The 27,734-nt window shown below is 35.6% G+C and overlaps 2 protein-coding genes across 2 annotated transcripts; one reads left to right on the plus strand and one right to left on the minus strand.

Moving 5' to 3' along the window:
* The first annotated feature begins 6,162 nt into the window (after positions 1 to 6,162).
* On the plus strand, positions 6,163 to 9,873 carry LOC129894382 (D-3-phosphoglycerate dehydrogenase 3, chloroplastic-like). Its single transcript, XM_055970051.1, has 5 exons — positions 6,163 to 6,960; positions 7,807 to 8,183; positions 8,420 to 8,530; positions 8,613 to 8,708; positions 8,991 to 9,873. Exons 1-5 carry the CDS (start codon positions 6,414 to 6,416, stop codon positions 9,660 to 9,662), a joined length of 1,803 nt encoding a protein of 600 aa, XP_055826026.1. The 5' UTR covers positions 6,163 to 6,413; the 3' UTR covers positions 9,663 to 9,873.
* A 1,452-nt stretch (positions 9,874 to 11,325) lies between these two features.
* On the minus strand, positions 11,326 to 19,122 carry LOC129894942 (quinolinate synthase, chloroplastic). The gene is made up of 7 exons (XM_055970538.1): positions 18,059 to 19,122; positions 17,495 to 17,779; positions 16,091 to 16,309; positions 15,788 to 15,967; positions 14,868 to 15,383; positions 12,085 to 12,246; positions 11,326 to 11,873 (listed from the first exon to the last, which is right to left on the minus strand). The coding sequence occupies exons 1-7, from the start codon at positions 18,848 to 18,850 to the stop codon at positions 11,793 to 11,795; spliced, it is 2,235 nt and encodes a 744-aa protein (XP_055826513.1). The 5' UTR covers positions 18,851 to 19,122; the 3' UTR covers positions 11,326 to 11,792.
* Between the last annotated feature and the right edge of the window lie 8,612 nt (positions 19,123 to 27,734).

Below are 27,734 nucleotides of genomic sequence, written 5' to 3' on the forward strand. Positions count from 1 at the left end.
GAAGCACGATTAGGCGCTACCACGTGTGTGAGAACTTAAAATCCGTACTATTCAAAATCAACAGCTATCCATGACCCAATGCAAAATTAGCTTATTGGTATTGAGTTATTGGATTAGCGGGTGAGAAATGAATTTAAATTTTATAATTAACGGCTTATTGGTGTGGGGGACGGATTACTCAATTTTTTTATTGGATAAATCGTTAACCCGTTAAAAATTTATTACATTTTATTATATTTTTATCCCTAAACATATAAAATATGTATGATAATTATAATTTGTAAACCTAAAGATAAGTCTCAACAGGCTAAAGCCTAATAAGACAGCCATTCTCGCCCATTTAGTAAAGGAAAAATTACTTAATTGAGTGTTTTTTAAAAATTAATTACTGATTTTAGCGATATTTTTTATTTATTACCATTTATAGCAATACATAGCAATATTATGATAAATCTACACTTGTATTAAAAGTGAATTATGCATCCAATATAAATGTATTATAAGTGTTTTAAAATATATATTATGTTTGTGTAGTAAGAAACTGACATAATGTATTATAAGTCTATTAAATTATGTGATAAATGTATTATCTATCTATAAAACTTACTGACATAATGTATTATAAGTCTATTAAATTATGTGATAAATGTATTATCTATCTATAAAACTTGTATTATATATGTTTTATAAATAGTTCTCTGCAATATGTATTATAAATGTTCAGTAAAAAAAATTTATTGTCATAGATGATAAATATTTTCTTAATATTGTATATTTATGTAAGTTTCCCTTTAGTAAATAAGACAACAACTATACCCTAATTTTACCTAAACCTAAAGGGTAGGAACTGTCTCCCTCTTCTCTTTCCTCCCCTCCGCCTCTAGCCTCTCGCTCTCATCTACTGTCTTCGGTGAAATTTCACCACGGAGACAAGCAAGACCATGTCGCCGTCTCCACCTCTTCTCGTTCCTCCTCCTCTACTCGCAATATTTCGTTAAGCAAAACTTCGATGAGCCAGACAACATTGATAGCAATAAATACGACTCCGGTGGAGCCAACCATCACAGCCACCAGAAGGTGACAGCTAGTGAACGTCGATGAAGACTAACGCCTGAGATTTCGGCATGTTAAAGACAAATCTGAAAAGATTCGTCTAGGTTTGTTTTCTTATTTTTTAATTTCTCATTTCTGTCTATTGATTTTTCAATTTATTCTTTTGATGCATGTTTACTCTTGTTGTGAATTTTGGCTAAAACATGAATTTCTTTGAGGTTTCAGATCTTTGGTTCACTGATTCTTTATGTTAATGTGCTAAATCCTCACTTTATGTCTAAATCGACTTCGAATCTGCTTTGATTATTTCTGTTAATTTTGGTATGTGCTTCACTGATTTTGGCGTTATTAAACTATTGGTATAAAATTGATTATACATATCGTAGCTTATTTTTGGGTTGTTGATTGAAATACAGGGACTCAAAGTCTTAAACTTCTAGCATGGTTGAACAAAGTGATAAGGTGATAGGTGAAAGTAATGCATCAAATGCATCAAGTCATTCTATACTTAACCGATACACCGCCCGATAATTGTTAATTCGATACCGAATCAATCGATATCTTATAGGTTGGCTAGCGAATTAGTACTTTTAAAAGCCGATAACTATTAAGCCGAACCATTAAACATAATAATTCGTCCGATCCGCCCGATAAGCAACCCTACTTAAAATTAGATTAACCTCTTGACATGTAACCCTATATAATTTCACTAGTAAAGTGTTGTGGACTCTTTCAATCACTTTTTGGATTGGAAAAAACCTTATATATAAGCACTTTTTGTGGTGTCCAAAGCTTACACAAATACAAATTTCTTTCTTTCTCAAATAAGAAATAAGATTTTGAGTTTTAATAAAATATGGACACAATAGAGATTATGAATTTACTTACTTTTCACTTGAGACTAGGAGTTGCATATCGGTCGGTTTCGATCGATTTTGAAGTTTATCAGTTATCGATTTATAAACATGTCAAACTGTTAGATAACCATTAAGATATTGGCTTATTGGTTATCAATTAGTGATCATTATCAGTTCGGTTATCAGTTTAACCGTTAACATTTGACACGAAAAATCATTGAAAATCACTTAGAAACAAAGGAACAAACCAAATGAATCATGCACATGAGTTGATAAATTGTGTCTTGTTCAAAAGCAAATGCAAAACATTTAGAATAACCAAGAGACAACCAAAAATAAAAGTATGAAAACTAAACCCTATGTGAAGGACTCTGTATATTGAATGGTAATAAAAATATAAATTATTAAGTTATTATCAGTTTATTGATTAACTCGTTAAGAAAAAACCTTAAACCGTTAAAAATCGTAATAAAAAAAATTAAAATTATTATAAAAACCGCTAAATCAATAACCTATTACCAATAAATCAATAACTCTTTTTCGATTCGATTTATCGATTTTGATTCGATTTTGAATAGCCCTACTTGAGACTCTTTTTTATGAAAGTAGTTTTTGGAAATCTGTTTTGAATTAATTTTACTATAATAAATTATAAATTATTTCATTATAAATTCGTAATTGCACTTATATATTTATATTTCAGATTTCTCCATCAAACACTTATTTAATTCTCATTTTAAGATTATAGATACTAATCAAAGAATCAAAATACTTATCGAAATTAATTTCAAAAATTTATAAGCTTCGCAAAAACGCATATCATGAATCTCTATATTGAAACATGTATTTCATCAACTAACTTATTATTTCACCATTATATATTATTATCACTTGATCTACCAGGCATATTGATCTTTCTCGGGATCTCATTTTTTAAAAAATCGAAACGATAATTAATATATACAGCTCACAATAGTTATATTAGGATTGAGAATATAAGTGCATTAACAATTTAGAGAATATGTTTTTGCTAGTCAGTCTAAAATATATATCTTTACTCATTCTCATTCGTAAGTAACTATTTTGATGATGTTAGACATCGCATTAGAGTGGCATAAATGAAATAGACGCTTACTTTTGATGTTTTGTGTGATAATTAATAATGTACATTTAAATTTAAAGTAAGTTCTACAAAGTGGTGGTGTAATGACCTTGAGGGTGATTTTCAAAAATTTGTACAAAAACGCGTGAACAGTAACACACGTGAACAGTAACACGCGTGAACAGTAAATTTTTGGGCAGAAAATGCCCCTTTCTTCCCATTTCAATAGTTTTCATCATTTGTTTGAGTTCTTGAACTCCTTGGGGTGATTTGAGAAGAGATTTTCGAGGCAAAGTGTTGGGTAAGTGATTTTTGACCTAAAACCTTCCTTTTTCATTAAGTTTTTGACGATTTTAACTCTTAAATTTTAGTTTCAAACCCCAAAAATCCTTGTTTCTTCCCTAATCCGAATTTAAGGAAAATTGTGATTTCCAACTCGTTTTGAGCTCTATTTTTATGGGTTTTTCAACCATGAGTTCCTTATTACCAATAGAATGGGATTGTTCAATAAATTTCCAGATTTGACCCTTTTCGAAAATAATTAATTTTTGGACTATTTTACTTCCGGTTCCGAAACCTATCAATATGGGTGTCATTGGACTCCTTGTGACGTGTATGTTTCATTGTTGATAGTGGGTTGTCATTCCGAGCGCTGAATTCGAGAGTTGCTTGTCCGGTGGAGGTATTCGAGTGCGATTTCGGCAATTGAGGTAGGTTTGGCTATCTTTCTTTGAGATTGAGATGGGGTAATTAGTCATTCATATGTTATAGACTTTGGGATGGGGTTGTAGTATGAGTTGAGAATGTTATATATATTGTGATGTCCGTGTGGAGGCTTATTTATTAATGTGTTGCCGTGACGGGGTTTATTTGTATTACATAGCCCGTGGGGGGGCCTTATTTGTTATCTTATTTGCTTTGAGAGCATGTGAATTATGATTTGCCTAAGAGAGAGGCTTGAGTATATTATTTGACTTGTGATGACGCCTGAGAGATTGAGTTGGGGGTTTTGAGCATACTTGAGTATTGAAATATTGTTGAGAAAGGGGTGAATATTTAAATGAAAGTGTGTTCTTCCCGTTACTATTTATTGAGGGTGAATATCATGTGTAGGTTAAGTTTTGAGAACTTTGAACCTTATACCACATGTGAGTTGATTATTACTTCCATGCATATGTGTTTTGATGCATTCATCCTCATTCATTATATCATGAAATATGGGAAGTTGAGAAATATGGAAATTTTTTTTGAGAAAGAAAATGAAACACCTTTAAACCTTTGTATCTTGAGTCCCTGACCGAGGCAGTTTTCCGGCAGGGTAGTGGATGCATTGTGATCCCAACCTTTGTATCTTGAGTCCCTGACCGAGGCAGTTTTCCGGCAGGGTAGTGGATGCATTGTGATCCTAACCTTTGTATCTTGAGTCTCTGATCGAGGCAGTTTTCCGGCAGGGTAGTGGATGCATTGTGATCCCTTGACCACGAGGAGGTGGCAAGGATAATGAGATATTGTGATTGAGGTATATGGTCTGCGAGACCCCCATGGGTCCTGCTTGGTAGCACAGCTCGGCAGGTGTATACGACAGGCTGTGCGATAGTCTTGATTCCATCGTACCACCACATCATTGTATCATCATATTGCATTGCATTGCATTGATATTTGTGCTGCTTGAATTATCTGATTAATTGTGATTATGAGCTGTTATTATGGGTTTACTTTACTCGCGCCAATATATATATAAACTGGCGGCACCAATGCCGAAGTGAGACTTTTCTGTATGCAGGTGGAAGCGTTCCTTAGTTTATTTCATAAGTTTGATTAATTCCTTATACTCAGTCAGCTAAAACCTACTGAGTACATGTGAATTGTACTCACCCCTACTTCTGTGTCCCTTTTTGATGCAGATACTAGTCGGGGTACCCCACGTGACAGTTAATATTCTAGCGGATTGTGTATTCTCAGATTAGTGGTGAGGTCCTAGACTTCGGATCGTCACTAGTCTATCTTTATTTTTCAATCTTTTGTATCATTCAGAGACTTATGTTGTATCTTCAGATTCGAACCTTGTATTAGATGCTCTTTATACTTATGACACCAGGTTTTGGGATAATTTCTTTATTTTTTTTTCTTTTTATTTAAATCGTGGCATCACTTTTCCCTTTGGGAGTCTTGTATGAGTTTTATTTTTAGGGTTACACATCAGATTGGGTTTTGAGATGTGTGCCATCATGACTTTAGTTTTTGGGTTGTGACAGGTGGTTAGACCGTCCTTATTGTATATGGTCGAGTGTTGGTCAGTCAAGAACTCACATGTTTCAAAAGATGCATGTTGTAAAGATTAGAATGTTGTGTTGCATGTATGGACATACTAGGAGCGATAAGTTTAGAAATGAGATCCGGGAGAACGTGGGAATGACCATTATGGCGGATAAGATTGAGAAAAGCGATATTGAGATAATTTTGACATATGAGGAGGAAATGTGTAGACGCCCATTGAGGAGCTGCGAGAAGTTGGTTGTAGGAGGTACACGAAGGGATAGAGATAGGCGAAAAAGTATTGGAGAGAGGTGATTAAACAAGACATGACACAACTTCATATTATCGAGGAAATGTCTCTATATAGGAAGGAGTAGATGTCGCGTATCATGGTAGAATATTAGTAGGGTCTTGCCTTGCTTTTGTTATTAATCACTATATGTTTGTATTGTGTTTCGATTATCATACTAATTTGCTGCTGGTATTGTTTCTTTCTTCTAGGTTTTATATTGTTTTTCATACTAACTGTTATGCTTTCTTTATTTTTTTTTATACTTGAATCTGATGCACTTGAGCCGAGAGTCTTTCTGAAACAACTTTTCATCTTCACGAGATAGTAATAAAATTTGAGTACACTCTACACTCTTCAAATTCTATTTAGTGACATTTCACTAAATATGCTATTATTATTATATAAAAATTATTTTTCTTTTTAAATCTTATTAAAAAATAGTGGTATGATCATTTGGGCATCATAGTTGGAAGATTATTCATGTTCTTCGATACTAATGATAATTATATGCCAATAAAAATTGCGGTGAAATAATAAATAGCCCTTTCACCTTAGCAAGTACTACTTTCATTCATTAGTAGTATTTTGTTTTCACCATAAAGACTATAACCTTTTTTTAAATTGAAAAGAGAAGGAAAAAGAAACTTCTCATACTTTTCCAAGCGCGTGTACACGCCCACCCACTTCGTTGGTTACCAATTTCCTATTCCATCACTCGTCAGCGACCAGTCACCCATAAAACCCTCTCCAAATCCGTACACAAAAACAACTCGTTTTCAGCCTTCTTCCGCCGCCCCAATAGCCGCCGTCGCCGTCTCACCACACTGAGCTACGCTCCGAATAGTTTACCACAATGGCGGCTTCAGCTTCTTCAACTATGCTTTTATCTTCAAAATCCTCACGCGCCTCCCTCTCATGGAAAAACCAGCTCGCTTCCACCTCTGCCTTTGGCGTCTCCGGGGTTACCCTCCCTCGCAGAAGCCACCTTCAGTGTCCTAGGTTCATCGTGTTCTCCATGGACGCCAAGCCTACGGTTCTCGTTGCTGAAAAACTAGGTGAGGCAGGGTTGAAACTTTTGAAGGAATTCGCTAACGTTGATTGCTCATATAACTTGAGTCCTGAAGAGCTGTGCACTAAGATCTCTCTTTGTGATGCGTTGGTTGTGCGAAGCGGAACTAAGGTGACCCGTGAGATCTTTGAATCTTCCGGTGGACGGCTGAAAGTTGTTGGACGTGCTGGTGTGGGGATTGATAACGTTGATCTTGCGGCGGCAACGGAGCATGGATGCCTTGTGGTTAATGCCCCCACTGCTAATACTGTTGCAGCTGCCGAGCATGGGATCGCGCTTCTCACCGCCATGGCTCGAAATGTTGCTCAAGCTGATGCTTCTGTTAAAGCTGGTACGCGTTTAACTTTACAAGAGACAGATCTAGAATTTTAAGTCCGGCAAACTACCAACACCCATCACAGTGGATGCAATCTTAATTAAATATATATTTTTTAAAACTTTCCACTAAATATATGTAGTTTAAGCCGGAGTCAGTACTGAAATACAAAAGATTGTAATTTGACTTAGTTCTTATTCAAGTGAAATGCATGCACATATTCCTTGGTAGTATGTGTTGCAATTTTTTGCGGTAAAGACAACCTTTTTATTTATATTTATTACAGTACCTTCTAAAGAGGAGATTTTATCATTTAAAGTGTGTAATTCGAGTTGGGGTAGTTTATATGTGGGATTGGTCTATGAATTTCTTGATTCAAAGATAGATATGCTTGATAAGCATGGGAATTGATGAAATAGTTGATGTATTTTGAAGAAACAACTTCATCAATGTTGGTCAACATATCCCTGAAGTGTGTTGACAGGAAGACACAGGAGTAAGTAGGAAAAACCTGGAAATCCAGGCTCAAACTCTAGCTACAACACTTGGTCATGTCTTAGTCATCAGGCTTACCTGACACCTTCCTATTCTTGTGGGATGCATTAGTCAAGGTATGCGCAAGCTGACACTGTCATAAAAGAGATGCATAAAGGATGATCGACAGCTAATTGGTTTTATTATTTGTTCTGCTGTCAGTTGTAAGGATGATCCAAGCTGTCTTTAGTTTGCTACTTTTTTTCCAGATGTTTATTTGTTTGGAGTAGTTGTCTGAAATATTGTTTTCCAGGGCTGCTAATGAATTCCCCTGATATACTTGTTGCTTTAGCATTCTGAAAATTCGTATTATGATATGGTTTCCAGGGAAATGGTTGAGGAGCAAATATGTTGGTGTCTCCCTAGTAGGCAAAACACTTGCTGTGATGGGTTTTGGTAAGGTTGGATCAGAAGTTGCAAGGCGAGCTAAGGGGCTTGGCATGCATGTCATTGCTCATGACCCATATGCCCCTGCTGACCGTGCACGTGCTATTGGAGTGCAGCTTGTGAGCTTTGATGAAGCCCTTGCTTCTGCAGATTTCATCTCACTTCACATGCCACTAACCCCTGCTACAAAAAAGATGCTGAATGATGAAACTTTTGCAAAGATGAAAAAGGGTGTACGGATTGTGAATGTTGCTCGTGGGGGTGTGATTGATGAAGAAGCTTTGGTCAGGGCACTTGATGCAGGCATTGTGGCACAGGTCCTGGCTCTTCATCTTTGAGACACTCGAAACCTATGAATTACTATAGTAGTTATTTGTTATGCTATTGTTGTCTCTATATTTCCCTCAACCTTCATGCCTGTTGGAATATCAAGTGTCCAAAAGCCATTCTTAGCTGTCTTCCACATTTCCTCTCCATTACGGGATTAGACTCTAGAATAGACTTCTTCACTGTCAGTCTATGTAATTTTACTAACATATAAATCCTGTCACAGGCAGCACTTGATGTTTTCACTGAGGAGCCACCACCAAAGGATAGCAAGTTGATTCAACATGAGAATGTGACTGCAACTCCACATCTTGGTGCTAGTACTACAGAAGCTCAGGTTTGTGCACGTTACATTCATGTATGCCATACTTTTTCTTCCAGTTCATGCATTTACTGATACTCTTTGAATGATTGTCCAGGAAGGGGTGGCAATTGAGGTCGCTGAAGCAGTTGTTGGCGCTTTGAAAGGGGAGCTCTCAGCTACTGCTGTCAATGCACCTATGGTTCCTGCTGAGGTACATGCTTTCAGTATTTACCAGTTATCACCCTCTATTATTCATATTTCAGACGGGGATTAGATGGCTTGGTGCAGTGCTTAAAATGAACTAGTATGCCCATGTAGGACGTCTTGCATTTTTCTAATTAGCCTGTAATCTGCGTTATTGTTGTCGAGTCCTTACGGATATGTAGAGAAGTGCTTTATCCTTTTCCCCCTGTATTTTCTTTAACGGGGGAGTTGCTAGTTGAATTGATAAAACAAATGTCTGAATTTAATGTTTGCTACCTCTCTCTTGCAGGTGCTATTAGAGCTGAAGCCTTTTGTTGTACTTGCTGAAAAACTTGGTAGACTTGCTGTCCAGCTAGTTGCCGGTGGAAGTGGTGTGAAATCAGTGAAAGTAACATATGGTTCAGCAAGAGCACCTGATGATCTTGATACAAGATTGCTTCGTGCCATGATAACTAAAGGCATGATTGAGCCAATTTCCAGTGTTTTCATTAACTTGGTTAATGCAGATTTCACTGCTAAACAAAGGGGATTACAGATATCTGAAGAACGACTTCTCCTAGATGGTTCACCAGAAAGTCCAGTTGAGTTCATTCAGGTTCAGATAGCCAATGTAGAATCCAAGTACGCCAGTGCTATTTCTGATTCAGGAGAGATTAGAGTGGAGGGTAGAGTTAAGGATGGAGTACCTCATTTGACAAAGGTCGGATCTTTTGAAGTGGATGTGAGCTTGGAAGGTAGTATCATTCTTTGCAGCCAGGTTGATCAGCCAGGAATGATTGGAAAAGTGGGCAGCGTCTTGGGTGAGGAGAATGTGAACGTCAGCTTCATGAGTGTTGGAAGGGTTGCTCCTAGAAAGCAAGCTGTTATGGCTATTGGGGTGGATGAACAACCCAGCAAAGAGTCACTGAAGAGGATTGGGGAAATTCCTGCCATCCAGGAGTTTGTTTACCTTGGATTATAGGGTATGCTATAATTTTTGGGATCTGACTTCTTTATGAAGCCAATTTTGGTGATGTTGGTGTTTACAAGTAATTAAGTGTAGGAAAATAAACAACTCGGCTTTGCGATTAGAAGTATTTTTGCTATATTGAGATTTTTTATATGTCATGTTGTATTTCTTTTGGCTTTAAGAGAATATGAGCATTTCCTTGTTGTGCCCCCTGTTCAAACAACCGTTTGTACTTATTTCATCAGATATGTGCCCGCCCCTCTATAACCAGAGAATTAACCTGCATTGGGTGAGTAATGCGGAATAAAAGGAACTACCTGTCAAAGTACTAACTAACTGGAAATCAAGCTTTGATGATTAAGATCAATGAAGAGAAGGAACTTGAGCCTGAGCCGTTGGGAGTGAGATAAGTACTGGAAGATACCCCGATATGGAGCAATGCCGGCAGCATGCCCATAATTTGCGGGAGTCAATGTTGTTGACTCTGTACAAGAAAAGAATGTAAGTATGTAACCTCAGACAACAAACTGTGGTTCAACACAAACAAGCAACTTCAATTGCAGCAATGAGATCATCTTATTATTGAGCCATGTTGAGCTCAAGCTAAGAGCGACATACTCACCAACTCCACATCACTTTCAATTTTCAAACCTCATGACGTGAAGGAGAATGTAACGCCTCATTACTTTTGGACTCTGCTAGGAATTATGTGTGTGTTTGAGATGTAGCAAGTGTTAGGTGTGTGCTTGGGACTAAATTGAGTGGTTGGAATGGTGTGGATGATTAGAACATGGGTCCCTTGGTAGGGTGTATTAGGCAAAATAATGGTTTTACTTATACAACCCTATTTAATACTACCCCAGTCCCAGACCCCACTTAGTGAAATTTCACTGGGTATGTTGTTACCCTGTTCAATATTATTCGCATACATTTTTTTAATCACCCCTCCATAGGAGCACCCCTCATGAGCAACCTCTCTTGTCATACCTCTCTTATTATACATGGAAAACCATGACATTAACAAAACCAGTACCATTTTTATACTTATACACCCTATAACGTACTATTTAGAAACTATGCAATCCATGTTATTTTTAATAGAATAAATCAAATAGTAGATAAGAAATAATGTCAGAATAAATAATCCCAACATTACTAATCCTAGTACTATTTGTATTCGGACCAAACAACCCCTAAGTGTTGTGTTGAGTGTTTTGCCTGCTGACGAGGTCAAGGGCTGGAAGCCTAGAACCCCTTGCATTAGTGTCTGCTAGCCGGTTAGCAAGCGAAGATTGAGCGTGTTCGAGGACAAATGCAATTTTTGAAGTCCCCACATCGGTTGTGGGAGGAAAAGTTGGTCTCATTATATAGCCTTGAGCAATCTTGATTTTTTAACTCAACTTCTGGGTCAGTTGGTCACAAATTTACATGAGACAGAGACATCTAAATTGTAGTAAATGAAATTGCAGGTGTAACTAATCAATTGGTACTTCAACCTCCATCTTCAAAAAATAACAGATAACTTTTAGTCCGACCAATTAAATCTTCCGGTTTGCCAATTCTGCTGATCGCTTCTGTGGTTCTTATGAGCAAATCAACCAAACATTTACTGAAAAAGCTTTCAAAATAGAACTGTTGAATGCAGATTTCCTGTGAGTTTTGTACCATTAGAATGTCTGGTAATGATTAATTGATAATCACCTTCTTGTTGTAGTAGTATTAATAACATTCTTCTTTTGTTTGAGTCAAACAGTTACTACAATACTGCCAATCACAATCATAGCCAATCAAAAGCCTATGATTGTGAAGGCGAAGACACCAGCTATCTGACTTCAGTTTCAGGACCACCAAAGCCATTTTTGTGGCATCATGACAACAGAAACTACACTTTCAATGCCAACAAAATTTTGTAAGGGGTACAGCTCAAACAAAAGCCAATCATTATTTTCCTCTATCTATAAATCTATTATCACGCTAAATCAGGTGAAAATTAAAATAAAAAGTAAGAAATGGAACAATCAAGGCATGCACACAGCACAAAATCCCTGTATAATCCATATATCAAGAAGAAAAAATGTGGCAGGCATAATGTTCCTTCAGGCCTTCCATTTGTCTAAATACCACTGTCGGTCCAGTTTTCTTTTAATTATGAGAGCTTGATCGTCCATTATCACAAGGTTGAAGTATTTGATTGATGAGCTGCTCTGGTAATCTTTTTGTTGCCTGCAAAAGGGGAGTTCAAGAGAAAACAAATAAGGCTATATCCAACTGACTTCCTCTTTCAGTGTGCAACTCAAAATGAAGTACTGCAGGATCAAGTAGAATGTCTCTTCATTTGCCCAAGTCAGAGTATCAAATCGTGACTTGGGCAACATGAAGCATTGTCAGGTTACCTGGATAAACTCATTTTGATGATAAAGATGAGGAAACAAACCTGAAAGTGTCTCATGTGCAGAATAGGCTCACAACCAATATCCGCAATTTGTTTCCCCTTGGGGGTTTGCAAACTGAAACGCGCTGCCTCATAAGCTGAAAGTTCACCTTTGTTATGGGGCAAGCTGTGGCAAACTCTTAGCAACGAGCTAAGCGAGTTCATCTGACAGATAAAGGATGTAATCAAATGAGATTCAATCTTCAGAAAAGAAAAAGATTGTATTTGGTTGCACTTAACAAAGTTGAAGTTTAACATGTTGCAACAAGTAATTCTATGTCAACAATGCAATATTTGAAAACATATAACACGTAGTAATAGGCCATTCTATGATGACAATGCAACATTTGAAGGCACCTAGTTTGGAGCAACCACATATAAAAAGATTGGAAGGAGAGTTAAAATGTTGAAAGATCAGGAAGAGGCTAAACCTTAATCTCACTGAGAGTCCAATGAGAATGCTTTGAATGAACGTTCATATGGGATTTAAGATCTTTTGTTTTATACAAAGGTAGTCATATGGGATTTAATATCTTAACAGGAGTGTGCTCCATGCCAAGACAATGCATATTAGGAAGTTTATTTCACCGTGGAAGTTGCTATTTTTGTCATAAAAGTGAGAAGAATGTTTTTTAAATAAAATATCACCACACCATCTTAAATAACAAGCATTTTGAAAAAGAAACCTATGTTGGCATTTTTTCTTAGTTGTGCATCTTGCTTTCATCAAAAGGGTTCAAACTGTTCATTGGTCTACCTTAATTCCAAATATCAAGGGACTTCTCATTATACTCATTCAATAAAGGCATCAATATCATCTGCACAATATCACATGAAGCCCTTATCGTCACTCCAGGATCGATAATTCACTCATGCCCCCACCCCCACCCTGATTTAAGGAGGAAAAAAGAAGAAAAATTCTGGAATTGCATTATTTCTTAACAGAAGCGCCAATTGTATCTTGTTTCCCCCAACTATTAGTCTGTTACCCATCTTATGTGTATTTCCCTTTAAGTTTCTTTCGATGACATGCTTCATACTACCTGGACCAGAGAGAATAATTCCTCCCTTTACTGTTTGTTTATGCTTTAACACTAGGAGTTATATGACATGCATGTTTCATGGCAATGATGGTAACAAGGGGAAGCAATAACAAGTTTTACAGCTTTTAACAATCAGTTTTAAACAGGGAAGTTTAAGGAAAAACAAATTATCATTATGCTTAAATACTTATTAATTCAAAACTTTAGCACCTATTACGCATTGAACAAAACTGTTAACGATCTTAATCCCAGCTGAAACTCATTTGTCAGACCCCAAAACTATTTGAAGTTAAAAAAATGAAATGACAGAGACATAATAAAGATAATTTTTTTAATAATCAGCAATTGTATTGATAAAAAAGTACCAAGAAGGTACAGCAAAAATATTTACACACAAAAGCAAAAGTATGTCCCATGAGATAATAAGATATTTCAAGTCTAAGATAGTGCAAAAATAAATCAATCTTCAAGAGATCAAAATGCTGTAGTGTGAGCAGTGATTCAGCATATACCCCTCCATGTCCTTTCCTTTTTTTTTTTTTAATTCCCCATCTGAAATTTTAATCAGTTCACTTGCAATCACGAATCTTTATATTGCCAGTGTAGTGTAAGGGTAGTTTTACTTGGAGTAACATGTCATTTATCATCTGTTGCATGTTATCAATCTATGATTGCAATAGAAAGTCACCCTGCATTGTCTTTTAAGTGAACTATTGCTGTAAAATAATTTAAACTCTTAGTGTATAAAAGTTATGCTCACTTAAGCTTAATAGCTTTAACATGATTTTATATTTCTTTATGTACATATAGCTGAGTTTGAAGTTGTTATGCATTATATTGCGTATTTTCATTATGATATGAAGAAAGATACATGTATATAAATGTGTGCGCTAGTATACAATGTGCTTCCCTAAGTGAGTCCCTCTCACATGGTCATAAATTGTGTATATTACTAAGAGCCCGTTTGGATGAGCTTAAAAAAGTAACTTTTATGTATGAAGTGCTTTTAGAACTTTAAAGTGCTGAAAGTTATTTTTATAAGTAAGCAGTTGAGTGTTTGGATAAAAATGCTTAAATGAGGAAAATGATGTGAATTTTAGGGTTAAAAGAATAAAAAGGGTAGTTTGGGAATTTAGTTAAAATATAAAGGATATAAAAGTAATTTCCATGGTCAAAGAAAATGACTTTAAGCACTTAGAAAAAAAAAAGTTAGGAATCCTAACTTTTCATTTTTTACTGAATTTAAGAACTTTATGGCTTAAAGTTAGCATTAGACAAACACGTTCAAAAGCTAAAAAGGGGCTTTAAGTTGGTTTTGACCAACTTAAAGCCCATCCAAACGGGCTCTAAATGGATCCGAAGCTCAAAGTTCCAAAGTTTTGTGAAGGTATGTGTTCTACCATTGAGAGAACATTTCTTGACCCATATTCTCTGCCTTCACAATCTCCTCTGAACATTTTTTCCTACTCAGATCTAATATGGAGCATTCACCAATCTCTATAATGCACCCCATCCATACAAAGGCAATGTGGGATACAAAAATTGTTGACATAATTCTCTAATAATAGTGCAAAAAGAAATCTTCTCTAATATGCATAGGAATAAGAGTGATACTAAAGAACACAAAGAAAGATTTTTGTTTATCTTTTTTGGCAAATATCAAATAATAACAGCTATAAAATGTGACGATTGTCAGTACAAAGAGGAAAAGCAAGTAATGGATGAAAGACAATCAATGCTAACCTTCATATATGGACAAGAGGCACATCCACCGTGAAGAGAACACCCTTCTCCACTTGCAACTCCAGGTATAACATTGACCTTCAAGGAATCCCTCATTTCACCAAAAGTTTGGTCCAGAGACGAACTTGTAGATGTTCTTGTCACTGATTCCGATGAGACAGGAAAGACAATCTCAACACTAACTTTTCCTCCCTCAGAAGAGCAGTCAACAGAACCGAGTAATTTACGGACTGCAGCCACTATTGAAGTAATCATTCCAGACTCTGTTCCTAAAATAAACTGAAGATGTTCATCTATGTTTCTATTCAAGGCCTCTTGTACCCTTTGTTTGATAAAATCTAGTATGTTTTGGGTAGAACCTACTACTCCCATGCCCCTTTTCTTAGCTTCTATTGCTAGCGAAAACATTTCACCAGGAACTTCAAAGTGTGCAGTAAGGAATGCATCAGAATACATTTCATTTATCTTCCCCACAACTTCATGCCCAAAGAGGTGATGAACAATGCATGTCCCATCCTGGAGTGGGGAAGCAACAGAGGCAACAATAGGTTATTCATTAACTAAAATGAGGATGCTGAATATCAGATCTGGACACCATCAGACAGTAAATCAAAGCATTATTGATGTTCTCAAATAAAAGCGTTGAGGAGATAAATCTTTTCCACAAAGTTTACACTTAACAAATGCTTCAACTTAAACTACAGTACAGATTGGCCATTAACACCTAATTCATTTCCCCAAGTGCAAAAGAACTTGAATTACAGACAAGTGAGGGTTGCTCAGTTGGTTAAGCACCTCCACCCACGACCGGTAAGTCCTGGGTTCGAGTCACACTGGAGGGGAAGTGTGGAAACACTATAAAATCCTCCAAAATGGGGGGTAAAAAAAAAATATAAAAAAAAAAAAAGAACTTGAATTACCTGAAAATAATGCAGTCGAGGAAGCAAAGATTTAATGGAAATTCTGTTGTGTAAAGGATGTATCTCAGAAATTTCTTCATCAGACATCACGGACATCTGACTGAACAATTCCACAATGTTTGAGCCCATGTAGGTATCAGGACCATACCACACCTTCAAGTCAGGTACTTCAGCAAATGCCTGGATAGATGTTAGATGAAGCTTCATTAGTTACATAAAAGTATGCCGGCTTTTATCATTGAAAAGACAAAAATATTATGAAGAACTTGAAACAAGACAAACAATGGAAGCAATTCAACCGACCTGAAGAATAGTTTGCACAACATTAGAGGAAGTACATGTTATAGTTGGAACAAGCTCATGGGAAAATGCTTTTGTCTCCAGAGAAGTATTTATGTAGACAACATGCAGAGATGGAGAAGAAACTGAAGCTGTTGTAAGATAATCCGTGTATGATGGACTGGATGCAGCTTCAGCCAAAGAGCAACCAATGCGTTCATCTGACATCCGATAAACTCCAACCTACACAAAGAAGTATTAATGCATGCATAAGATACTTGAGAACACATACAAGATATCATCGAGTACTGTAAATAGATATAATCCATCTAATGGCAGAAACTATCAGTAATAAAAATGAAGATAATCCCAAAATAACATGGTAAATCCCAAAGGCTTGGAAGATTCAAATATTGACTTTGACCTCTTGTTTTTCTACCTATTTGTTGCCACAGTGCATCTGGCTGTCCACTTTAAACTAATCATAAAACGTTGCTAAATTAAGCCCTTCCATTGACATGGAATGTTAAGCAGAGGTCATGGCATAAAGTATAAAAAAAATTTAAATAACAAGCAACCAGTGGTCGCTCCTCAGTGGGTGTTCATTGTTTCTCCTTCTGGTTAATTATGTTCCACCTGAGAGGAAGCATTTTATATCTACAAGGAAGGGGGATATCAAATGTATCTGAGTGGAAACAGATTTGAGTTGCCAAATTTACCTAGAAATGACTCTTCTGATTCATTAACTTCACTGATCAGTAAGTTGAATAATATTCATTGGTCAAGCCCCCCCCCCCCCCCCCCCCAACACACACAGAGGAAGTGAAATGTTGTTTGTTTAAGCAAAAGTGGATCCAGTAGTGCCTGAGTTCTTTTTCATAGTCTACCTATTTACTCTTGAAGATATATCATACACGCAATGATATTGGTGGTGTTCAGAGAAAAGATTCCATTTTCATCGCAGAAAAAACTGGACCTGTATGCCACAAAAAGATTTCAATACCTATCAAACAAGTAGTATACCCTTAGGCCAAGTTGACCAAGCGAGCCTATGGACTTTGAAGGGATTTTGGATCAAAGAAGATCAACAACATAGGGGATTATGTTCGCAGGAAGATACAAATGGGCAAATTTCAAAGTAGGAATCCGATTAACCAGTGAAAAGAGCACTTAACATGACAATACATTGTGTATTTATTAGCAGGAGAAACTGTTCTCTGATGGTTTTTTAATGAGGTCTATATTTACTGAAAATCATGGGCTTTTCTTTGAAAAATTTGCACATCATGTCACAACCGTTTACGAAGAAATCAATTACAATGGTAGTCACAACTGGTTGACCAAGCGAATACAGATCACCTTAGATGTCAGGTCATAACTACAAAGGACTCATGATATTATAGAACAGTAAACAGAGTAGACGTGTACCTCTGGAAATCCAGCTTGATCAAGAATAGCTCGCACGTTCTCTGACATGAAATCTACACCTAATACAGTTATAAATTGACATCCAGATTTTGCCATATTGACAGCTGAATCTGCCATGACCAAAGAATCGGATATATGTATATGGGGCCAAAACTTCTGTGCTGCAGTTAGAACACCTTGCACCTCAGGGTCCATGTAAAAATGAGCAACAACTCCAATATTCTTCTCTTTTAGCACATTGACAAGTTCTTGGACCCTTGATTCATCAGGAAATAAGAACCTCGCCTGCAATTACACTAGAAACGAACTTAGAACTTTAAAGATCAGGAAGTTCAAGGTCATTAGTACTAAAGAACAGCATCAAGGTCTAGAATATCAGTATGGTGCCTCACTAAAGTTACTTCTATAACAAACGAAAAACAATAGTCTAGGACACAAAACAAATGATGAACAAGTATTTCCTAGTTGCCTCAATATGAGACACTAAAGTTTGAATGTCAAGTCCCATGTGTGTCTTTCTTCTTTTTTTTTCATTATAAATAGTTTAGGAATCAGAAAGAGCACCTGGGCTTCAGCATAGCTTCCTTTGGATTGGATACCAGCAGCAGTCACTACCAGAGATGGGAACTGCTCGCTGTGCGGCTTTCCATCGCGCTCTGCCACCACAGCTCTTGTTCTTTTCTGCATGCTGACCAACACATTATGCCATGTATTCACCCTAGATGCAGATCCTTTCCCGTTCAACCCGACAACATTGAGAGCATTCAAATCCTCTGTTTTCAACGCCAGCACCTCATCTGGAGCAGCCCCATCAAGCAGCCAAACCAAACACGCGCAAAACCCTTTGGTTATCTCCGAATCACTGTCAGCCAAAAATGTCATCTTGTCCTCCTCATCTAAACTCACATGCAGCCATACCTGCGCAGTACAACCCGGAACCCGATTCTCCGTGGTTTTAACCGACGCGTCCATAGAAGGGAGGAGTGCGGCGTAGTGCAATAGACGCTTCACGCGATCGATTGGTTCGACGAGGGACTGGAATTCCGAAATCAGAAGTTTCAGCTTAGTGGAAGAAGAAGAAGAAGAAACATCCGAATGCGCGTGGGGATGAGATTGGGAAGGAAAAGAAGTTACGGCTGAACACGTAAAGGATGAATTTGAGATCTTTATGGAATCAGGGATTGATGGGAACGAAGCTTGTATGCATTTCACGAGGGGTCTAAAGGTCGAGGGCAGCGTAAAGATAGAGGGTGGTGCTCTTGAAATGGGTTTAGGACTAGAAAATGGACATGGGATTTTCGAAAAGAAGGAAGAAGAAGAAGAAGAAGATTTCAGGACTAAATTTGCGGCATCCATTACAGAATTGTGTTTACTGGAATCTTTGAGTGAACAGAGGAGATAAACAGAGAGATGAAAAAAGGGGTTTGGCGGGTGAAGAAGAAGAAGAAGAAGGTTGTTCTCGAAGTGCGGAAAATGGCGGTAGGCAAATGGATTTTGTATGTGCAGAAGAGAGAGAGAGAGGGGAAACCGGAGGAGGAGAAGGAGGAAGGCCTTGGAATAAATAGTGGGGTGGCGGAAATAGAAATCTCGAGGAATATGCCCACCTAATCACCCGCGAAAATGGTAAGCACAAAAAAGTGTAATACTATGTCATATGGTCTGTTTAACCTAGGATACTTCACTTTAAAAAAAACATTAAGTTTAGTGTTTTAACTCAAAAAAAAAATGACTTCATTTTATTTTATAACTTAAAAATTAATTAATTATTAATATTTTACCTAGAAAATTATTTAATCAATTTAATAATTCATTTATTAAATTTTATTGAGACGAATTATTTATTCTAAGCTAAATTTTGTTTAGAATATACATATTTATTTAATAGTTATAACTTTAAGTAATTTTAAAATTTTAAATATCAAAATAAAAATTATAATGTACAATTACCAATAATAATATTTAAAACAATAACAAAAGTTGTAAAAAAAATAGTCTCTATGTCTCAGAAAAATAGTGATAAAGTTTACGTACATTTTATCTTTTTCATACTTCATTTTGTGTGATTTTATTGAATTTGTTATTATTATTGCAGTAGAAACATTGTGAATCTCTTTTTCAAAATGATTAACACTTGAATTACAGTTCATAAAGAATTTAACATACTTAAAAGAGTGAAATAATGATGTGAAAACGAAAAATATAAATTAAAGACAGTAACAATTTTCAATAAGAACTCTAGAAGAATATACACAAAAAAAATCAGGACTCAAAATATCATGAACCTGATTTTGGTATTGAAATAAATTAATGTGAAATGTATTAAGGTATATCGTATAATTTAAATAAATAAACGATATATATAAGGTGAAATTTCAATTGATTTTAAAGTCTTAAAGATAAAAAAAATATTAAAAATGGATTTTCATATATTTTATTTTATCATAATTCTTTGCATATATTTTAGAAGAAAACCTTTCTCCCCAATCCCCATATATTTTAAAAGAAAATATTGAGTTATAAAACAAAATTGAATAATTTTTTAAGTGAATTAGCTTAAATTGAGTGACCATTTGAGTTAGTATCCCCATAAAAATGTATAATTATTCAATAATAAAAAGTATAATATAGTTATGAACTTATGATAATACTCTATAGACGACATACAAATCAAATCAAAAAATCAAATTAAATAGATGAACAAAATCGACTAGATCAATTTGGTTTGATATCGAGTAGTGATGGCAAATGGGTGGGTTGGATTAAATTTAAGGGAGTTGAAAATGGATCAACATAAAATGGGTAATAATTTAATCCGTCCATATTTTATATGGGTAAAAATGGGTTGGATAATAAAAGGGTTGGGTAAGATACTAGTTTACGCATATTTATCCATATTTTTATGAGTAAATGGTACTCTACTCTAAAATTCAATATGAAAAAAATATTTTGAATCGTGACACCGATGTGGGACCCGGCTTTTGAATCGTGACCTGACTCCGAACCAGACCCAGGATTCGACTTTTAAATTGGGATCCGACCCCGGACTTTCGATTTGGGATCCGACCCTCGACTTGGGACCTGACATTTGAATCGAAATTCGATCCCGATACTTAAATCGGGTGCCGACCCCAAGACCCAACTTCTAAATTAGAATTAGAATTTGTCACCCTATCTCGATGATCGATCCGAAATTAAAATCCGACACCTGATCTGGGACCTAACCTCGACTCTTGATCCAAAACCCGATATTTGAACTGGACCCCAACTGTCCCCGACATCGATACCCAACCCTGATGACTGATTAGGGACTCAATCCCGACATCCGATCGGGGATTTGACCCCGACCCAAGATCCGACTTTTGAATTAGGATTCACCCCCAACGCGTGATATAAGATATGATCCCGACACCTGATCCCAGATCCAACTTTCAAATTGAGATTTGACCCCGACACACCACCTCGATGACAAATTCGCAATCGGATCTCGATACCTGATTTGGGACTCGATCCCTACTCGAGATCCGAAATTCGATTTTCGAATCGAGATCCAACTTCAAGGGTCAAAGACTTCACCTTTTCCATTTTTATTATTATTATTTCTATATTTTACCCGTGAATATTCATATTTATATGAATTGAATATGGATATAAACCCATATTTTACTCATCTAAAAAATCACTCATCCATCCCATTAAAATATGAATGATTTGAGCGAATTACCAAAATATGGGCTCATTTTGTTAGACTATCGACTAATAACAATAGTCTTTTCAGTGATATTTGCCAAAAATGGACTCCACTTTCCAAGAATAATCACTATTTTTCAGAAAAATAAAGGTTCCTGTGACTTGAGAAATTAACATATGAACAACTGTAGAACAAGTATAAAATACACATACAAACAGGCACTTTCATACTTGTATTTTGGTATTTAGTAAATTGTTCCTACACTGATGTGACATGAACTGTCAGCTATCACAATTATTAAATACAATGAATTTCAGTTATTTTATACACTTTAATGAAAAGAAATAGAGAAAATAATAATGTGTCGTTTGGTTCGTGTATAAAATTATCTCAAAATGATAATCTTTAAGATCAGGAGCGGCTCAAGCAGATTAGTGGCCTAAAGTCAAAATCAAATGAAGGCCTTAAACTTAAATTTATAATAATTTTTATATAATTAATTTCTCCTAATATATTTTTTTCAGTTGATAATATAACCATTCTTATTTTAAATTATCTTTCATGAGACATAGTACTCTAAATATGTCAAGTTTCCTCTAATAATTCTTTCATTTTATATGAAAAGTTTGCTTTTCTATAAATTGTATTCAATATTTGTTAAAAATAATAATTTATAATCTATTACTGCTGAAAAATGAGGCCCCTCAAATTTGGAGGCCTAAGGCACGTACCCTTGTTTTTAACACTATTGAGCCACCCCTGCTTAAGATAATTTATTCCATGCAAAAGCGATAAAATAATACCAAGTTCGATATGATAAGGTAGAATATCCAAGATTAATATTAAAATTAAATTTATACTCTATTTAATTAAGATTAAAACTAAATTCATACTCAATTTGATTGAAGGTATAATTTTACATCTCCGACCAACCAAAATATAATTTTAATCTCAAACGTAATTATCAGATATTCTAACTTATCTCGTATACCAATCGATTTCTCATCCCATTCAATTTGATATAAGTTTTGATTCTCAAATTCTGAAATTGAAAATAAACATACACCACATAATTTATTAAAGTTTGCTTTTTGCTGTGCGTGGTACTCCAATTTTCAACATTTTAAGAAAGGTCACGTTTCTTTTTAATTCTAAATAAAACAAATTGTCGTATGACAGGAACATTTTTCTTGAAAATGTTTTCCAAAAGGTTACATATATTTTGAAATAAGTTCATTAAAACATCATATGGAAATTTCGATATCGTTTTGATTAAATGTTTCAAAAATTGATTATAATATCCAAGTTCTAGATGTTAGTCAGAACAGAAATATGAAATTAACATATTGATATATATATATCATTGCAGAGTTGAATTCATGATTTAAATTTTATCGATTCACAGAATGTCATTTTTCGTTACTTGGTGGACAATTTTTTTGACACTAAACACCAAAATGTGACTTACTTTTTCAGAATATTTTTTGTTATACCAAATTAAGAGCATCTGTTTCAATTATTATTTTTTGGGAGTATGCCAAAGTAGAAAAAAAAAGGGAATTATTCTAACAAATTTGGACCTCTGCTTTTGGATTTTGGAAGTAATAGTAGAAGAAGATAAAGAAGAAGCGGGGAAAAGGGTGAGTGGTTGACGGGGCTAAAAGTTAAAGAAAAAAATTCTAAATATATTATAAGGCGGCTATTTTTTAGGTTGACTGAAGATGGATTTAGTAGGGGTTTGAAAGTTAAATTCTTCTGCATAATGAACATCTCATCATATTCCCATCATGTTACTGATTTCACTGAATAGAGAATTTTGTAAATAAAACTTTTTAAAATATATTATTTAAGAAAAGTCTCAAATATTTTGTGGATAAATGAATCATTGTAGCCAGGTTGAGTGATTTTTAAGAGTAGAAATAAGATATTATATTTTTGAGATGTATTAAAAAGGTTAGTGTGAAAAGGATGAAAGATTTAGGAAAAAATGTTTGTAGAATATAAGCGTCTACTTTTCCCACTTTTCTCGTTGATTGTTGCGCAACTTTTTCGTGCCAAAAAAGCACAAAAGAACATGGACATCATGAGAATTGATATAGACTGGCATAGAGCGGTTAATAATCTTTTGCCAGTTGCCTAATGAGTGACTCCAATGGGCGGAGCTAATAGCGCATGTCCGCTCAATCGTATCCGATAAATTTTGCTCAATTAATATATTTATATATATTAAATTTAAAATTCTATTTATTATTATCACTTAAAATTATTATTATATAAAAAATAAAAAAAAAGACAGTCCGGTGCATTAAAGCTCCCGCTATGCGCGGGGTTCGGGAAAGGGCTTGACCACAAGGGTCTATTATACGCAGCCTTAACTTGCATTTCTGCCAGAGACTGTTTCCAAGGCCTGAACCCGTGACCTTCTGATCACATAGCAACAACTTAAAATTATTATTATAATATTTATAATTCATAAAATTAAAATTTTAATTTTGCCGTCCATAGAGGCGAGGAGTTGGAGGAGATGGATGTGTGGTGAACTGAGGCAGCTCGATTATAACTTTACCGGCATATTTATTCCATTATTTCATTTAACCCATCCCTTTGAATTCCAAGAGAATTATAAGTAGGTAGTTTTTGTTATAAATATACTACCTTAACAATTAATTAGACGGAGAGAGTAAGGAAAATAAAACAGAAGAGAGTAATTGCAAATTCTTCGGATGAATGTTTTTGAGCCAAATTGATGGCATTTTATAGCCATCAAAGAAGAAGAAAACCAAGTGGGTTAGTTGCCCACTTTGAGTGGGCCCCACTAATATAGAATATTATGTTAAGTGGACAATCCACTTTCATAATACTCTCCCTTGGATGTCCACGTGTAAAAAAAACTTTACAAAACATAATATACATATTTATCATGAATATCCATAAAGCTTGTGTCTACATATCTGGTAATACGCCTTGATTGCTGCCTCATTAAAAACCTTACCAGGAAAACCCAGTGGGACAAAACCTTGGTTAAGGGAAAAAGAGTGCAGCACGTATTTTACTCCCCTGATGAAAACTTCATTTGATATTTTGGAGACGGCGCATTCCAACCTTATGCCTTAGCTTCTCAAAAGTTGATGTTGGTAATGCCTTTGTGAATAAATCTGCAAGATTATCACTTGAACGAACTTGTTGTACATCAATTTCACCATTCTTCTGAAGATCATGTGTGAAGAATAATTTTGGTGAAATGTGTTTCGTTCTGTCTCCTTTTATGAAGCCACCTTTCAATTGAGCTATGCACGCGGCATTGTCTTCGAATATAATTATGGGTATTTTAACATTATTTTCCAGACCACATCTTTCTTTGATGAACTGTATCATCGATCTCAACCACACACATTCTCTACTTGCTTCATGAATTGCTATTATTTCAGCATGATTTGAAGAAGTAGCAACAATGGACTGTTTTGTAGATCGTCATGATATAGCAGTCCCTCCGTGTGTAAACAGATAACCTGTCTGAGATCGAGCTTTATGTGGGTCTGATAAATAACCTGCATCTGCATAACCAATAAGGTCTACGCAACCTTTGTTAGTATAAAACAAACCCATATCAATAGTACCCTTCAGGTATCGCAAAATATGTTTGATACCGTTCCAATGCATTCGCGTTGGGGATGAACTATATCTTGCTAGCAAATTAACAGAAGATGTTATATCAGGCCTAGTTGCGTTAGCAAGATACATAAGTGCACCAATAGCACTGAGATATGGTACTTCAGGACTAAGAATTTCTTCATCCTCTCTTGAAGATCGAAATTGATCTTTTTCCACTTCAAGTGATCGAACAACCATTGGAGTACTTAATGGATGTGCTTTGTCCATGTAAAATCTTTTTAAGATTTTCTCAGTGTAGACAGATTGATGGACAAAAACTCCGTCTGCTAAATGTTCAATTTGCAAACCTAGACAAAGTTTTGTCTTTCCAAGGTCTTTCATTTCAAATTCTTTCTTTAGATATTCAATTGCCTTTTGGACCTCTTCAGGGGTTCCAATGAGATTTATGTCATCAACATAAACGGCGAGTATAAAAAAATCTGATTCCGTTTTCTTAATAAAAACACATGGACAAATAACATCATTTATATAGCCTTCATTTATTAAGTACTCACTAAGACGATTATACCACATAAACCCTGATTGTTTCAGACCATATAATGATCTTTGCAGTTTTATTGAGTACACTTTCCGAGACTTTTTACATGCTTCAGGCAATTTTAATCCTTCTGGGATTTTCATGTAAATTTCATTATCAAGTGAACCATAAAGGTAAGCTGTAACCACATCCATTAGGTGTATTTTAAGATTTTTATGTACAGCTAAACTGATGAGATATCAAAATGTTATTCCATCCATAACCGGTGAATATGTTTCTTCATAGTTGACTCCGGGTCTTTGAGAGAATCCTTGTGCAACAAGGCGTGCCTTATATCTTATAATTTCATTTCTCTCATTTCGTTTTCTAACAAAAACCCATTTATAGCCAACTGGTTTTACACCTTCAGGGGTTTGGACTACAGGTCAAAAACCTCACGTTTAGCAAGTGAGTCTAATTCTGATTGAATTGCCTTTTGTCATTCTGGCCAATCACATCTACGTCGACATTCTTCGACGAATTTAGGCTCAAGACTTTCACTATCTTGCATGAGGTTAAGTGCAACATTATATGCAAAAACATTATCCACCGTAATTTTTGATCGATCTAGATTTATCTCATCACTTGTAGAACTTATTGAAAGTTCTTCATTCACTTGAGTCTCGGGTTCACTGATTTCTTCAAGAATATCAGGATTATTCAAATCTTGACCTTCTTCAGGAGGTTCTTTTGTATTATCATCTTTATTATTTCTCACGCTTCTCTTTCTAGGATTTTTATCCTTTGAACCCAACGGTCTACCACTCTTCTGGCGTGTTTGGGATTCAGAAGCTATGATACTTGTAGATGGTCCTTTTGGGACATTAATCCGGATAGGTATATTCACTGCAGGGATATGTGACTTAGTTATCCGTTTCAAATCAGTAAATGCATCTGGCATTTGATTTGCTATTTTCTGCAAGTGGATGATCTTCTGGACCTCCTATTCACATGTGCGGGTACATGGATCAAAATGTGATAGTGATGAAACTTTCCACACAATTTCTTTTTCTTTTTCGGGTTCCTTTTTCTCTCCCCCTAATGGCGGGAAAATTCTTTCATCAAACCGACAATCTGCAAATCGAGCAGTGAATAAGTCTCCAGTCAACGGTTCAAGGTATCGAATTATGGAGGGTGAGTCAAACCCAATATATATGCCCAACCTTCGTTGAGGGTCCATTTTTGTACGTTGTGGTGGTGCTACAGGCACGTATACCGCACAATCAAAAATTCTTAAATGGGCTATATTTGGTTCATAACCAAATACTAATTGTGACGGAGAGTATTTATTATAATGTGTCGGTCGGAGACATACAAGTGTTGCTGCATGTAAAATAGCATGACCCCAAACAGTAATTGGCAATTTTGTTTTCATTAGTAAAGGTCTTGCTATTAATTGTAGGCGCTTAATAAAAGACTCTGCAAGGCCATTTTGAGTATGAACATGAGCAACAAGATGTTCAATTTTTATTCCAATTGATAAGCAATAATCATTAAATGCTTGGGATGTAAATTCTCCAGCATTATCAAGGCGAATTGCCTTAATTGGATAATTTGGGAATTGCGCTCTCAATCTTATTATTTGTGCTAACAACTTCGCAAACGCCAGGTTGCGAGTTGATAACATGCACACATGAGACCATCTAAATGATGCATCTATTAGGACCATAAAATATCTAAACAATCCACTAGGTGGATGAATAGGTCCACATATATCTCCATGTATACGCTCTAAAAAGCTAGGAGATTCGATGCCAACCTTCAGGGTCGATGGTCTGGCAATTAATTTGCCTTGATAACAAGCAACACATGAAAATTCATCATTTGTAAGAATCTTCTGGTTTTTTAACGGATGTCCAGTTGAATTTTCAAGAATTCGTCTCATCATTATTGATCTAGGATGACCTATTCGATCATGCCATAGCATAAATATATTTGGATCAGTAAATTTCTGGTTTACGATCATATTTGCTTCAATTGCACTAATTTTTGCATAATATAGGCCAGATGACAGAGTTGGTAATTTTTCCAAAATATATTTCTGGCCTGAGACACTCTTGGTTATACCAAGATATTCAATATTCATTTCATTTAATGTCTCAACATGATATCCATTTCTGCGGATATCTTTAAAACTTAACAAGTTTCTTGGAGATTTAGAAGAAAATAGTGCATCTTCTACAACAATTTTTGTCCCCTTAGGCAGAATTATAGTAGCTCTTCCAGAGCCTTCTATCATTTTTGAATTACCAGAAATTGTAGTAACATTAGCTTTTCTTCTAAATAAATTGGAAAAATATTTCTCGTCTTTAAATATAGCATGGGTTGTTCCACTATCAATTACACAAATATCCTCGTGATTT

The sequence above is a fragment of the Solanum dulcamara genome, chromosome 7 (assembly GCF_947179165.1).
Source record: "Solanum dulcamara chromosome 7, daSolDulc1.2, whole genome shotgun sequence".
Taxonomy (NCBI): domain Eukaryota; kingdom Viridiplantae; phylum Streptophyta; class Magnoliopsida; order Solanales; family Solanaceae; genus Solanum; species Solanum dulcamara.

Excerpts from the sequence above, each read along its gene's own strand:
- LOC129894382 (XM_055970051.1), top strand. The coding sequence starts at position 6,414 with ATGGCGGCTTCAGCTTCTTCAACTATGCTTTTATCTTCAAAATCCTCA. Across the intron at positions 8,531-8,612 it reads CTAGTACTACAGAAGCTCAG|GAAGGGGTGGCAATTGAGGT; the intron begins GTTTGTGCACGT and ends ATGATTGTCCAG. Across the intron at positions 8,709-8,990 it reads CACCTATGGTTCCTGCTGAG|GTGCTATTAGAGCTGAAGCC; the intron begins GTACATGCTTTC and ends TCTCTCTTGCAG.
- LOC129894942 (XM_055970538.1), bottom strand. The coding sequence starts at position 18,850 with ATGGATGCCGCAAATTTAGTCCTGAAATCTTCTTCTTCTTCTTCTTCC. Across the intron at positions 17,780-18,058 it reads GAAGCTATGCTGAAGCCCAG|GCGAGGTTCTTATTTCCTGA; the intron begins GTGCTCTTTCTG and ends GTGTAATTGCAG. Across the intron at positions 16,310-17,494 it reads ATCAAGCTGGATTTCCAGAG|GTTGGAGTTTATCGGATGTC; the intron begins GTACACGTCTAC and ends TTCTTTGTGTAG.